The sequence below is a fragment of the Populus trichocarpa genome, chromosome 8 (assembly GCF_000002775.5).
Source record: "Populus trichocarpa isolate Nisqually-1 chromosome 8, P.trichocarpa_v4.1, whole genome shotgun sequence".
NCBI classification, from domain to species: domain Eukaryota; kingdom Viridiplantae; phylum Streptophyta; class Magnoliopsida; order Malpighiales; family Salicaceae; genus Populus; species Populus trichocarpa.
The window spans coordinates 878,906-894,156 of record NC_037292.2 but is presented as its reverse complement, the minus strand read 5'-3'; the positions used below and the strand labels follow the sequence as shown (position 1 = coordinate 894,156).

General features: G+C 35.5%; 1 protein-coding gene, 1 long non-coding RNA gene and 1 pseudogene across 3 annotated transcripts; 2 read left to right on the top strand and 1 right to left on the bottom strand.

The window, feature by feature from the left end:
- Positions 1-11: 11 nt before the first annotated feature.
- On the top strand, positions 12-2,286 carry LOC18101302 (uncharacterized; annotated as a pseudogene).
- Positions 2,287-8,467: 6,181 nt separating this feature from the next.
- LOC7486891 (protein SMAX1-LIKE 3) lies at positions 8,468-11,882 on the bottom strand. 2 transcript variants are annotated; one of them, XM_024606487.2, is made up of 3 exons: positions 10,345-11,882; positions 9,973-10,231; positions 8,468-9,874 (listed from the first exon to the last, which is right to left on the bottom strand). In XM_024606487.2, exons 1-3 carry the CDS (start codon positions 11,535-11,537, stop codon positions 8,759-8,761), a joined length of 2,568 nt encoding a protein of 855 aa, XP_024462255.1. In that variant the 5' UTR covers positions 11,538-11,882; the 3' UTR covers positions 8,468-8,758. The 2 variants fall into 2 exon arrangements, with proteins under 2 accessions (XP_024462255.1, XP_024462254.1); XM_024606486.2 differs by having other exon boundaries at positions 8,468-9,877; positions 10,345-11,879.
- Positions 11,883-13,663: 1,781 nt separating this feature from the next.
- On the top strand, positions 13,664-14,920 carry LOC112328359 (uncharacterized). Its single transcript, XR_002983153.2, has 2 exons — positions 13,664-13,733; positions 14,213-14,920. It is a non-coding gene; the product is annotated as an uncharacterized LOC112328359 (long non-coding RNA).
- The last annotated feature ends 331 nt before the right edge of the window (positions 14,921-15,251 follow it).

Sequence of the window (15,251 nt, the reverse complement as noted above, 5' to 3'; positions counted from 1 at the left end):
TTCTTTTAATACAAAAGATAATTAATTATTATTAAATTTTTTTTTTGTGGAATTGGATATAATATCTCGGTCTCCTGTCTATGTGGCATAAAAGTTTTCCATATGATTTAGTATGGTTTCCCCCACTTTTATAAGTTGGTGGATGATTTTAACCCATGATCTTAAGATTTTAATGTCTCGAGGAGTAATCCCAGCCATATCAATAGAGCATCTATTCCACCAGGTCCAAATACCCTCCTTCCAAGAATAGTTCAACCGGCCGCCAAAATAGAAAAGGACAGATGGACCAGGTTTTGCCACGTGGAAAACAAACTTAGCCACTACCGATATTCTTGAAATACCGTTAGTCCGTTACTTGATGGTTGTTTGGTGTTCTCTGGTTCTTATTGAAAGAAAAGTCTGTCCTCACTTTCCCACTCTTTCTATAACCGATTCTTGTTTGGTTTCCTAGAAAATTAGGATGGATAATAATATCTCGCAAAAGGGTACGTAAATGTAAAATTTTCTTGCTGAATCTTTTTTCTAGTTTGATTTGGTTTTGGTGACGAATGTTTCTTGATGATTACTGATCATTCGCTTTAAAAAATATTTGTGGGTTTTGAAGATGAGGAAGATGAGACGAGGGAATGTTGTAGAAAGGGAGCATGTGAGTACAAGCCAAGAAAACCTCTTTCTGAAGATATAATCCCTCACATTCTCAACTTGTGAGTTTTCTTTTCTTTTTTTTGCTTTTAATTCTGTGTTAGAATGCTATTTTGGTTAGATAAAGTTATGTTTTGTTAGAGACCATGGTTGTGCACCAAATGTAGAAAAAATTATCGAAGTTTTTTCGATTACCATTTTGATCAGTAAAGATATTGTTCTGAAGTTTATTTCCATAGTAATTGAGCAACTGTAAAGGTTATAGTGTATGTTTACTTACAATCTTATGCAATCTGGCTCCATTGAAGGTAGGAATGGAAATTAGGCTGTGTTTTGTTTCAATGGCAAGAAATGTATATGCGTTCTATACATTAGTGGTGGTTAAATGGGAGTAGAATGGAAGGGAAATTACTGTTTTCCATGACGATGGAAGTTCATACGATGTAAAATTATGTTATTGTTCAAGACTCTTTATCAATCATTTCAAAATGTTCATCAAAGTTCTTTCATTGATTGTTTCAGATATGGGTCTCGTGCCACGCCTCGAGACTTTGAAATCTATGCTAGCTCCCAATGCTTCTTTTGAAGATCCGCTCATGTGTGCTCATGGGTATGCAAATCTTGTTGTTTTACTAGTGAAGTGAAACATAGACTTTTTGATTCTTAGAACTTTAAACACTGTGCATCACAGAGAACTGTTTGCAGTCATGAAACCGGATCGATAAGCAGAGTTCGGTGGTAATAACGAGTTCAGATGTAGTTTGACGGAGCTCCTCAAAATTATCTGCCTTCTGTAGGAAGTGAACATTGATCATTTTATGCAGTGAGCAGATTTTTCCTTTTCCATTGATCCCTATTTGGTCATCTTCAAATGGAGAATTTGTTGCTAAACCTCCATGCAATTTTCCAATAAATCACCCCTAGTTTATTGATCAGAATCATTAGTTTGTTGCTTGTTTTAACCAGAGAAATGTTGTGGGAATGAATGCCTTTGCATTGTCTTCTTCTGCTGATTTTATGATTCCACAGGGTGAAGCAGATCAAATCAGCTTTCTATTCAATTTGCTTTACATGATACATTTGCTTCAGATATTAATTGACAGCAAACAGCACTATAAGTTCCTTGGAAGAAATATAGATTTGATATCACTCATTAAGCTATACATCGAGGATGGGAAGGTAGTTCGCCATGAAGATTGGTATGCTCTACAGATACCTATGCAGAATTATCCATAATTGCGACTTATGCTCATGTTAAATTCAGTGTTACTTTGTACAGGTGGTACAAGAAGCCAATTGGAAACAGAGAAACAAACAGGTTTCCTCTGGTTGGCCACTTAATGGAAACACTTCGCCGAGGATCAATGCTTGCAGCTCATTCTTTGATGGGATTCGGAAAGGACCCCTCCACGTAAAGTTACTCTTAGAATCAAACAGATACATCGTGTTTTTCTTCTGCTAAACTTGTGTTCATGTTTTTATGTATTTCTTGCTTAATCATGTCAGCAAGCCATATTATTGTCTCTAGCTATATGAGTCTTTAGCCAAGTCACTATTGAGCTTGTATTAAATCTGTGCTATTGGTTCTGCTTTAAATTAGCATTACAAGCAATAATCAGCAAAAACAAGTTTGTATTCGAGTATTGTATAATCTCCAGCAGCTTTACATACAACTCTATATTTCATTTTATAATGCATTGCATGTGATGACTGTAAATGAAGTTAGCATTTTTTAATGACATGAAACCCGAATACATGATCGATAACACAAGAGCGGTGTTATATATAAGGACACTCTAATATATACGCTAACCCTTAAAACAGACATGTCAAAAGAACAAGTTATTTAAAAATACGCAATATTTCATAATCTTTCAAAATATTTTATTATTCAAAACTATTGAAATCAAATAATAGTTCAAAACTTCTCATAAGTAATTAAAACAAAAACAATAATCTATAATACTCATTACATTGTTAAAATTCAAACTTAATTAAAACAGGATAGTATTGGAGCGCCTAAAACATCGAATCAAAACTAAAAGGAAAGCCTCGTACAAGCTAGACATACGGTCCAAAACTGAAGAATCATGAACACTCAACAAAATCTACCTGCTAACAGAAATTAAGAATTTAAAATAAAATTAAAAATGAGGGATGAATTCAACCAACTTAGTGAGAGAATAACAATTAATATATATTTTAAATATTAATAGTTTGCAAGTCGATTTATCTTGATATACATGTATATACTAGGCATATTATTATAAAGTAGTGGAATACATGTCAGAGATCAGATGACACCTGAAGGTGACTACCATGAGAGGATCAGTCGTCACAGGCTGGTGCCTCTCTGACGAGCTAGGTGTACAAAATACAATGTGCACGAAGATTAACTACTATATGTTAGCATGAAGTTACTAACAAGTCCTTTATCAAGGCATAATAGATATTCACATAATTATCAAAGTAATGTATATCATATCGAATAGATTTTACTTAAACAAAATACAAGTGCAACTTCAAGAATAAATGAATACTAGAAAAATAAAGCAACAAATATAAATATTTAAGAAATTAACTTGTTATACTCATCATATAATCAACATACATATTTATTTATATTTCATGCATATTAAAGATTAACTCACTCACCCATAAAATATAAAAGTAAAAAAAATATCAGATGAAAGACCCGAAATCTTATTGAGGATCGTTAGAAGTACTTACAACGAATGTACATAATATACTAAAAAAAAAATTAAAACAATACAAATAAAATACTTCAATGCATAAAAGAAAAATGGGTTTAGTCTCCTAAATTTAGGGACTAAAATGATAATTTTTAGAAATCAGGGACCAAAATATAATTTTACCAGAATTGGATGACCAAACTATAAATGTCAGAAATATATAAATATACAGAAATTTCACCCATAATCCATTCTCAATTGTGTCAAGAATCTCAATTTAATTTCCAGGAACCAAATTGTATTTTTTTTTCAAAGTTCAGGGACTAAATTGTAAATATCCAAAATGAAGGGACTAAACTAAAAATTATTCAAATCAATTATCAAACTGAGATTCATCATCCTTAAACTCATAGGAATACTGCCCAAAATTTCAAAATATATTTCAGGGGTCAAACTATAATTTTTCAAAGTTTAGGGACTAAACTGTAATTTTCATAAATCAAGGACCAATATAAAATTTTTTCATCTTCAACCTCAAGACCACTTTGTCCAGATTTTCTAGCAAAGTTGAAACAAATTTCTTAACTCATAACAAATCAATTCACAAATCTTTATTTCTAACAAGACACTCAAAATCAATCACTTAACCTTAAACCCATAATAATCATGAATCAATCTTAATAACATAAACTTCAAATCTTTATAAACCCTATTCTCTTCATTAATTCTTTCATAAACAAACCATAATCGAAAGTAACATGAGAGGGAAAATCATTTACTTATTACTTTTATTTTTTAAACCAAAAACTCAAGATCAAAAACTGAAATTTTTGGTCTGATGAGGGGAGGGTCACAATAACTACAAAAATTAGAAGGAAAAAAAACAATTTTCTTACAACTTTTCATTATACTTAAGTTAATTTAGGTTGAGTTTAAGTTAATTTGGACTTTAATTTGGACATGGGCATTATAATTTTCTTGATGATCAGGGATATGGACTTTTTAAGCAAAAACACTGGCTTTTTCCCTAGGTTTTACATTGAAACAAATTAGCCAAACGGTAGCTTACTGGTCTTCGACTCATAACAGAACTATAAAGGAAGCCATAATAACAGAGAAGGAAAAAAAGAAGAGTGCGGGAGGAAGTTATGATGCTTGCTTAACACATTGATTGCAGCTTACTAGAAATATATAGGTGACAAGATTATCTTTGCAGGTGACACAACTAACCTTTCATGATTTTGTTTTGATATTAGCTAAAGATCGACAGAAAATGTGAGACTCAAGCTCGAGACCTAATCCTGGAACTTTGCCGTAGCACCATTGAGCTACAAGCTTGTTGGTAATTAACATCTCATCATATTACTAGTTAAGATGATTAAAGTCATTGGATGTGTACTTTTAACCAAAACCATCAACAATCTTCCTGTCAAATTCTCTCATCATGTCTTGTGTGCAGAAGAGAGGAACTTTGACCTTGATTGTCATTTCCAATTGTTTTTCTTTTTGTCGAATCTCGATGTGCTAGTGCTAGACGTACGGTCGTAGATGTGTTTTTTCCTGACCATTAATTTCTGCGCTTTAATTTTTCCCTTTGGATAACATGCACATGCCTTGCTATTTGTGGCTGTTCTTTGGACTACTCCTGATATGGTTGAATCTCGTGTTGAGATTATCAAGCACACGGACCAGGATTAAATCTACAATTCATTAGGCAAAAAGATGTAATTAAAGCTTCAGATTTTAGATAATCCAAAAGACTAATAAATTCATGTACAGAAATTAAACAAAAAGGAGTTATCTTAAAACTAGAATAGTGAAATGAGATGAGCCACATGGGATCTTAAAACTAGAATATTTACTTGATAGCAGTTTGTTTTGAGAAGAATTAACATATGATTATTTATAATATTAATAAAAAGCTATGATATGATATGAGGATCTCTATATGTCTTCTAAAGATGCTCAAAGACAAGATCTAACAATGATTGAAAGCAAAAACATATCGAATATACAATATCAACATGCATTCTCTTGTTAAATTTCACGCCGGAGCCTCTTTTTGACTGGTCTTTCATGCTACTTTGCCTTTGAGATGTATTTATACCTACAGTGCCCCACAATAAGCCTAGTCTCTCTCTGTGTGCCCATTATCATACGAGAATGATGATTGAAGGATCCAAGACTAGTGTTCTTCAGGTATAGCTGCAGTTAGGAGAGAGTGAAAGGTAGATGATTCTATGATAAAGCTTTTTCTTTGTCGGAGTTCAATTATACACTTATTATTGGAGTTTCAGATCCGAGAATTCCCTTACTTTCATGTAAAAATTATCTTGTATTTAAAAGAAGGAGCTTTGTGTAGATGGCGACCTTATATAAGAACAGCCATTCTAGCTAGCTGGCTGGCTGGCTTTCTTTTTCCAAAGACTGCAAAAGTGTAGTGTGGAAACTTTGTCTCCATGCCATTCTTTTTTGGCTAAGGCCTCCACTCTCTCCCTCAAAATCAAAAGTTTGAGGTGTGGAAACTGAGACACTACTATCGCAATGAAAGATAAAAGATGTGATCGTAGTAATGCCTTTGAAAAGTGTGCATTTTGAATACTTTATGCCCTAACGACCCCTAAAAAGAATACAACTAGTGGGTTCCTGCTTTTGGTATTTCCTTTTCCCATTCCTTTTTATCAGTTGTAATTAATGATTTTCAGTTCTTGCTCTAAGATTATATCAGGATAACGGCTAGAATAATTCATCTCACAAAATAAAAGAACCTTTTGGCCATTATTTTGTGTCAATGATATAGGTTTTCACAGTACAACAACCTAATTAGATGTTCAAATTCTTGAAGTAATAAAGCATGAAATCAATTAAGAACATGCATCCCTGCCCCACCTCATCATATCATGAAACATATATAAGACAAGCTAGTAACAACCTTGTGATTAGTGATACAATGATCAAGACCTAAATGCTGTTGAACTTTATAGTTCTTACTGCTGTTGATTACCGATACATAGCTTGCGACCCTGAAGAATATCACGTCTTGTTAAAAAATCATCAATATTTAATTAGATTTGTGCTTAAATGGGTATCTAGCTAGATGCTGCAAATGCCAAAGGATTCTGCTACCAAGCAACAGCTGCTGGTTTGAATTGCGGCAGCCACTGAAGTGGACTAAAGGTGAGCATGGAAAACATTTGGAACACGTTTGACTAAGTTTGAGCTGATCATCATCTGACTATATATTTTGTCTAAGCGAATGTTTTCTGCGTGTCGGATAAACATGAATAACAGTAGATTAAGGGTGCATGTCCAAGAAGACGAAAAAGTCGGGTAGAACATATGCAAGAAAAAGAGTCATCTCCTCAGGAAGAGAACAGACCAAAAAATCATCATTTTCTGAAAGATGTCTGTTATAGTTCTCACAAGTCTTCTAGGGCATGATATATTGTTAAATATTGTAAGTGCGCATAAATGACAGGTGCAACAAAAACATGTCTAAATATGTTTTTCAAAGAATTACAAAGATTCAAAAGAAAAAGGATGAGGAATTATGATGTGTATGAAGCCTTAGGTGTTGGTCATAGATGTACAGGACAATGTCCCGGCAAGCCACACAAGTTTTTCATGGAATTCGATACCATCCCAGAACTAAGACTCCTTGGTTAAAACTAATTCAATAATTCATGGAATTTGCTATCATCCATTCCTATGACTTCTTTCTCAAGTCTTTTAATCATTTATCCTTAATGGGAACAGAGCTCGAGGTCATTTCTTCAAGTGACAAATGCTACCCATTAATACCATCAACTTAGTGGAGTAGTCCTTATAAATTTATGGGGCCGCTGGTGGATTAGGATTGGTGTCAACTGGGTTATTATCATAATGCTGTGAAGTTTACTAAACTTTTTGAATAAACACTTAGTGCAAGAGATAATATAAAATTTTTATCATCTTTTTGTTAGGTATTCTTTCTTTTCCTTTCTTCTTTTGTGCTGCTCAAGTTAGAACATGACAGTTGGGGATGACTAAAGCAGGTATCACATTTAGCAGATAAGCCATTGCTTTCTTCATTTGATCTTGTGTTTTAGAGCATACAAAAGAACCGGATATAAAGCCCTGGTTTACTACTTTTTGTGGTTTCGTTGTAAAGAGCAGTACTCATGCTAAGATCCTCAGTGAAGGTACAAAGAGCCTTATCATTTGTTAGTCCTTCGGTTTCTTATGAGTAGAGGAAGGTATAAAACTTTCTGAAAGATGAAACTTATTCCTCTTTTTGTTTACAAAATGATACAAATCTTTAATTTATATGAACAACAAGCAGCAAAATTAATCTAAACCTGTCCCTCCTCTTTTAGTGCTTATACCACCTGATGGCAGATAGGGTGGCTTGGACCACTCATTTCAAGCTAGTTACTAGTTGCTACATATAGCATGAGAGATATTTAGCAGAATAAACTCATGGATGAATATTTTGAACGGCGAGGAGCTGGCGAGGTCCCATATCTGTACTTCAGGTATAACATATTAATTAATCACTAGCGCATATATATATATATATATATATATATATATATATATATATATATATATGTAGCCAATGTACCTGCAAATTCTTCAAACATGTTCCCCCTTATGTTTATGGCTCCTATTTTAAAAGTCGTATAAAGATGATCTTCCTTTTTGTGATTCTAAAGTGGAAACTTCTTTTTGGTCTAACGATTTAGATGCTTCTTGTTTCTTCTTGTTTTTATGCTGATCAATTAATCCCCTCCTCATATATACTTTTCAAAGGCTATAATGTTAGGTCTTAATACATATAAACCAACCAAACAAATAGAAATGATGTGAACACTTGCCCACTAATGAAAAAGCTCAGTGTTCACCTTTTATAATTCGTTATGGAGGATTTTCTCTCAATGGTTTCCCTTCCAGAGTGGCCAATCTTTTGCATGACCATTGAAGTTATGAATCTCTAAACTTTTGGTTTTCAACAATTTCAATACTGGCCAAGTCGCCTACAGCAAGATGGATCTTAATCACCATGTTTATATATCATTGTTGCAATTTAAAGTGTAGTATGGCAACTTGGGATGACCTTTTGCATGTAAGATTGTCTAACTTGGAAAAAGAAATGAAATCTTAGAGAAAAACTATGATTAAAAATGCAGTAATCTATTACATGTTACAGCAAGTTAAGAAAGAAAAACAGATAAATATACAGCAGAGCCTTACTTCGCGAAGTGCCTAAATCCTGTCAGCTCCCCCCTCCATATAAGATCAGAAAAGAAATTTTCTTTTTTCCCCTTTGTTAGTTTAATTTCTCTCCCCACATAAATTCACAAAAAAAAAAAAAAAAAAAAAAACAAAAAAGAAGGAAAGAAAGAAGAAAGTCCTTCAATATAGAAATCTAACATTACCCCCTCCTATCTCATCAACTCTTGAATTTTGAAAATAACCTGTCTATCCACAGATTCTAAGATTCCATTTTCTGCAAGTGAATATTCATCTCCATTATCACCTTCAAAGGAAATATTTAAGTCAAGTGAAAGAACAGGACTTTTATCCTCCATGCCACCCTCATCTTCCTTGTCTCCATGGTCACTGGTTTTTTGCCTTCTTGGAGGTGAACATGCTCTGGACACTGAACTGAAGCTTTCACAACTGAAAACAATAATGGCATCTTTAAGAGGAACGTTTTCACCATCAGGAAGTGTTACACTTCCATTTTCAATTGCTTGTTTGATACCCTTTTGAGAACAGTTATCAACTCCATCCACATCTTCCATGAAGAACACACGATGAGAGTTCTCATTCAATGCTAGGCCAAGTCTCTCAAGATAGCTGCAACCCAATTCATCTCTTGCTCTCTTGTTTTTGGATTCTTCTGTAGAATCAGCTCTTGATGATGAGAAATTGCTTAAACCGATTGAGACAAAGTTGCTTTGAGAGCCAAAAACTAGTCTAGCTAGCTCCCTTGCAATCTTCTCTTTGCCTTCAAAATCAACACCTAAGAAAAACAGCCATGTTTCTGCTTTGTTTTCTATGTGATTCAACTTCCCCTTCCTTTTCCTCATTCCAGATCTGCACTCAAGGATGGTGGTTGCAATTTCAGGAATGATATCCTTTTGCCATGGAACCTTTTTCTCCAAGCCACTACGTAGATTCTTCAAGTTGTAGTCATTGAACTCTTTAAAGCTTTGAACACCTTCCATATCATCCATTGCCTCACTTGAAGAAGCTGAATTTGGGCTAGAGTTAGGATTTGACAAAAGGTCAGGTTTAGGACCATTTCTCAGACTGTTTTCATAACCTTCATTGCTGCATTCTGAAATCCAAATCTGGTTCTGTTTCTCAAGCTGTTTATGTTCAAAAATCACTGGCCAACTTAGATGTGTCTGCTGTGAGTCGGTGTTGCGTTCATGCGAGGAGACTGAATTCGGCGAAGGAGGTGAAGAAGCAAATTTGATGGTTTTCTCAGGATAGTAGGACTGTTTGTGGACTGAACCAAAAAGCAAGCTCCCTTTATTGCTTAGATATTCCTGCTGAAGAAGTTACAATTGCAAGGAGTGTTAATGTTTCTATCAAGCATCGAAGCCAAGATCTATAACAAACTTTGAAGTTCAGGTAAAATAAGCACCTTATCATTGGTGGTGTTTCTTTCAGTCTCTTCCTTGCATTGCTGGAGCCATAAGGGCAAGCTTGAGCCGGTGGAAATAGTAATGCCAGTAGTGGATTCCTTGTTTTGGGTCCTGCCTGCTAGGCTTTGAGATTCTCTATTGAATTTGACAGAGTTATCTGTCCAGCATGTTGAGTGGTTATCTACTCCACATTCAAGCAGTGGCCAACTGGACCCATTCATAGATACCTTGCTTCTGGACTGATGAGATTGTGAATCACTGAAAGAAATTAGTAAAGAACAAAAAAGTTAATACTGGTGACAGGCATGTCGAGGAAAAAGGATAGGCAAGTGAACTTGAAATAGCACTTGTATTAAAATGAAAGGACTTGCCTATCAAGTTTGAGACTTAAGCTGAGGCTCCCAATTGGAATTGTTACAGGATAAAGTTCCCACATAGTCTCTAGAGAAGGGTGGCCTGCTTTACACTTCATGTAAGTTTGGAAAGTTGCAATCCCCATAAGCCACAACCTTCCCGTTTCACTGAATCCATGAACTAATCTTCTGATCTCTATGATTATGTGATCTACAGTGCAGTAGTAGCTTCTCCTTTGCTCACCATAACTTGACCAAAAATCAGAAATCCATTTTAGATCACCCAAATATAAAACCACCCCATTACTCATATAACTTTTCACAATGCACCTAAGCTCCACAAGCTTCTGTTCAATCTTCTCTTTGGAAAGACTTTTTAAAGAGAAGAGAGGAAGGCTTACGAACCTCACAGACCTCAAATCCCCAGAAGCCTCTCCTCTCTCGACCTTGTCCATCACTCCCCTAACTACACTCTCAGCAGTAGCCAGACACTCTCCTGTTATGACAGTGTTTCTCTTTTTTCTCACCAATGCGTTCAAGACGCTCATTACATCATCATTCCTTACTTGATCTAATGGCTTTCCATGTATGATTCCAAACTGACTAAGAGGTAAAGGCTGAGGCACGCTAGCACTAAGAACTTGAGGTTTGGTGATTTCTTTAGACTGGCTACTAACAGTAACAGAACTTTGAGGACAGATCTCCAAAGAAACAGCTTGTTCTACTTTGTTTTTCACTTGAGTACTAGAAAAACCAGCCTCCCTCATGACTCTACTGACACTAGGATCATCTAGGATAGAGATTATGAGTTGTTCTATCTCAATTTTCAAGGCTAAAATGGGCTGTTGCTGGTTTTCGATGGAGCCTCGCCGTTGGTGAGCCTGGGCACGCTTAAAGGCTGCAACCAAGGCATTGGAAAGGGAAGGGTAGGAAGAGTGAGGCCCTAACAAGGCACTAGAAGTAGATGCAGGAAGGCGATTAAGTGCCACATTGAAGCAAAGCTCCAGAGCCTTGCATTGAAGAGGATGAGAGTGGGCTTGAAGGCAAGCCCTTCTGAGAAGACCAGTAGAGGAAGCAAGCATAGTACTTGCTACATGAAGAGGAGTGACTTGAGCATGGCCTCGCCGCCTAGCAAGACTAACTGCTTGTTTGACTAAACTTACAGCCTCAGGTGTAAGAGTCTGCTGTACACTGCAAATTCCTGCTCTCATCTTTCTGCAGTTTTAAACGTTCACTCACTTGTATAATGATACAAAATCTCAAGGGTATCTAGCTAGCTGAAGGAAAACTAGATGATCACTTAGAGAGGTTTTGGCTGCATGTGTGGATACTGGATAGCTAGAGAAGTAGAAGCAAGGAGTTGTTTCGGTAAACTATAAGACAAGCTACTAATTAATATGAGAAAGCAGCAATCTTGCTGGTTTATATTGAAGAGGTGGTATGTGTAGATATTATGTGATATGGGATTGTGCTTTACTTGCTAGTGAGGCAAATTCTAGTCTTTGTATGTGAAAGTGGTTTGCATGTGATATCCGACTTTATCTTTCTCTCATCATATAAAGGTTAGTGGATAAATAAAAAATAAATAAAGTTGGTGTCTCTCTATATTGTGGGAGGAGTTATAAATTACGCTAACATCTTGCAAAGCACTAAGCTTTAAGGGCTATGAACGGAATAATCACTCTGTTGATGACATATAAAATGACTGATGAGTTATGTACTAGCAGCTTCAGAATAAGCTCAAAAGTAGATTATGAAAAAAAGAAAAGAGAAAAAGAGAAAGGGCAAAGAAAAGGAAGGGCAAATCCACCGATACCAAGGAGGTGTGGAAAAGAAGAGAGGACTGCCTGTCTGTTTGAAGAAGGGAATTGGGAACTGGGAACTGGGAACTGGGTTAGCAGTGCTTTACTCTGCTCTATTCTAAAAGAAGAGGAATAATAATGACTTTGATGATTTGAGTTATGGATGCCACAAACTTTAGAAAAAAACAAAGCAAAACAACAGCAGATTGCATGAAATCTATGCCAATGACATTCTTTCCCTCGATCCCCTCCTCTCCTCCTTGCCCATAAAGTTGGCTTTGAGGACCTTTATTTCAAATCAAGTTTTCTTCATATTTTCTTGCCATCAAATTCATAATATATGCTGTGCATTGAGTGTTTTCTCTTTTGTCTTGGAATCCATCTTGATCATTGTTGTGCCTAACTAATTATTGGGTAGATAGATTCCTATTCGCTTAGCCCATGACCCTACAGTAGCCATTTTCAACTCAATAATTAGCTAATCTCTTACATCTTCTTCTCTGGATGGACTGTAAAGTACTGTTGTTACAGTCTCATGCTTATATTATAGAACAGTCATGGATACTTGTTTGGAATCCTACCTCTCTCTCTCTCACAACATTGGACGGGTTATCAGTCATCAAAAAATCCCACCCTTTTGCCACAAGAATATTCATCATCTCGCGGTGTCACTTTGCACTTCTCTTGATCATCGTTATAAAGCTTCGCCTGATCAGGTTAACCTGTAATTCATCGATTTCATTTTGTATGAATAACAACGTTTCAGAAACCTTTACTGGATAGTAAGTTGTAATGAGCAAAAACAGAAGAATGGTCAGGGGACTCAAGATGCAAACTAAACGACACGTCGGTCCACATGTGAAACTATGTCAGGATGAAACCAAGCGACAAGTCGGATAACAACCCCAACAACCGTCGTGCAAAATTATTAATGACTTGTCGTCTGAACCAAGACTACACTTGTCCGTGTCCGTGTGAAATTAAACGACAAGCGATCAATGAGTCTAATAATCTGCCAAGATAAATTAAAACGACAACCGGGTGACAGTTGGGGGGCGCGTTAAAAAGAAAGGAAAGTTCAGTTTACCCCTAAACTTAAAATCATTCTCAGGGACCTCCCTGATGCTCTTATTTATCGCAATCTAAACAATTAGGGAAAATGATTTAGGAAGGTAACCGACAGGTCTTTGCACAGTCAAGGGAATTTGGAAGAATTCCTGCGTATTTCAAGAAACATTATAATAAATCATCCTAAAATAGTAAAGAGTTTAGAGCGTTGGAAGACGGAATTAATTTATTAGCATCATAAATCGATAGACCTCATAATTCAATAATTCTGATGAATCCATGTCGTGTTTTATATTCCAATATTGTATAAAATATGTGCATGTGTATTCCATTCTATATATACTGAAATAAAAATGAAATCTTTGAGAGAATTTTAAACACAACTTTAAGTTTAGGGACTAATCTAAGAAACAATTAATCTAAGAGGGATCAAAAATTATAATTTACAGCTAATAACTGGTATATGACACAAACCCATCTCGGTATCTTGTCTCTCTCCGTTTCACAGATTTCAAAGCCATAGCTACTGAGCTTCAGGTACTTATTAATCTCTTCAACGTCTATGCCTTCCTCTCGCTTAAAACAGTCTTTTTACTGAATTTTGTTTGGAATCACAGTTGCTAAAATGGGTTTGAACTCTTGGGTTGAATTAGTGTCAAAGTTTGTTTCTTTTTATTATTTGTCTAATGAATTTGTTTCTACATTCAATTTTGCTATTGTGGCTGTGTTATTATACCTGCTTTCTGCGTTGAATGCTTACAAATTAATGCTAATGTGGGCTTAAACAGTATGAGATATTAAGCTATATATTATCAGTTCATGAACATGTATGAATTAGTGATGTGCATCTGCCTAAAATGCATGCTGTTAAATATATTTGCTCAAGAGTGATGTTTTTGAATGCTAATTTGTTATTATCTTCGCTTGTACGGTTTTTATTTGTGTAGTTCTTGTGTTACTGTTCGGAAAGATGGGGTTTGCTTATAATGTAGTGCTCTTTTGATTGCTTGTGCAAGTTTTTTTCTTATGGAACTGACAGGAATATTGAAGAGTGGAAAATGAATTGACTGGTCAAGAAACTGGGTGCTGCTAGAGGCAGTAGCACCAGCATGATTCTGCCTCTGATGTCCAAGGGATCAAATTTCAGAAGTGATGGAGATGTGGGATGCGAAATACTGGGTATCAGCAGTAAGGTGAATTAGTTTGAGCAATTTGGCTGCTCACTTGAGAATGTGGTGAATAAACCACCAAAGGGATTTTAATTCTGAGGAGATATGGTTGCATTGGAGGAATCCATCAGTCCCAGTTAGATGTTAGCGAAGGATTCCCTTAACGCAACAATATCTTTATCAAAATTTAAGAAGACTCTGAGTAAGTGCCAAGGAACTTTGCATTAAAGGACAGCGATCTCTGCACTTGTTGTTGGATGTGGAACTTGATGATTCAATGAGGTGCTTCCTTAAAGTGATTTCCCATACTGATTAGTGATTGGTGTTAAGGAGAGCGTATTTATGTTGCATAATTTTTTCAGTTAGGGTGTCAATTTAGATTCTTTTTCCCAGAATACTTGTTTGTTTTATAATCTGTACTAGGTTTTGAACTCTGTGTGTATGGCTGGATTCAACTTCATTATTTGTTCTTGGGATTTTTTATCTTCCTTGTAGATAGATTCCAGATTGTTGCCCTCTTGACATATTTTTGAACTAGTCTTGTTATTACTTCTACATTACATAGTTTCTGTCCTTATCTTTTGTATATATCATATCTGAAAATGTTGGGATTGATTAACTTTGAATGTGTCTTTATCTCTCTAACTATTTTTATTCCATTCTTTTCAGGACCTCTACCTCTTATTTTTTTTAGTTATAATAAAGTAGGCACAGAACTTTGCATGTATCGTAGATTCAGAATACCATAGATGAGATAAAACTTATTCTTGGCTTGTTTTTAAGATGGTCTGAACTCTGAAGTTGCTTTTACTTATTTAGGAATTTGGTGGTTCATTGTATTGAAGACATGAAAATTTATATGAAGCCTTACATCACAGGGAATTTG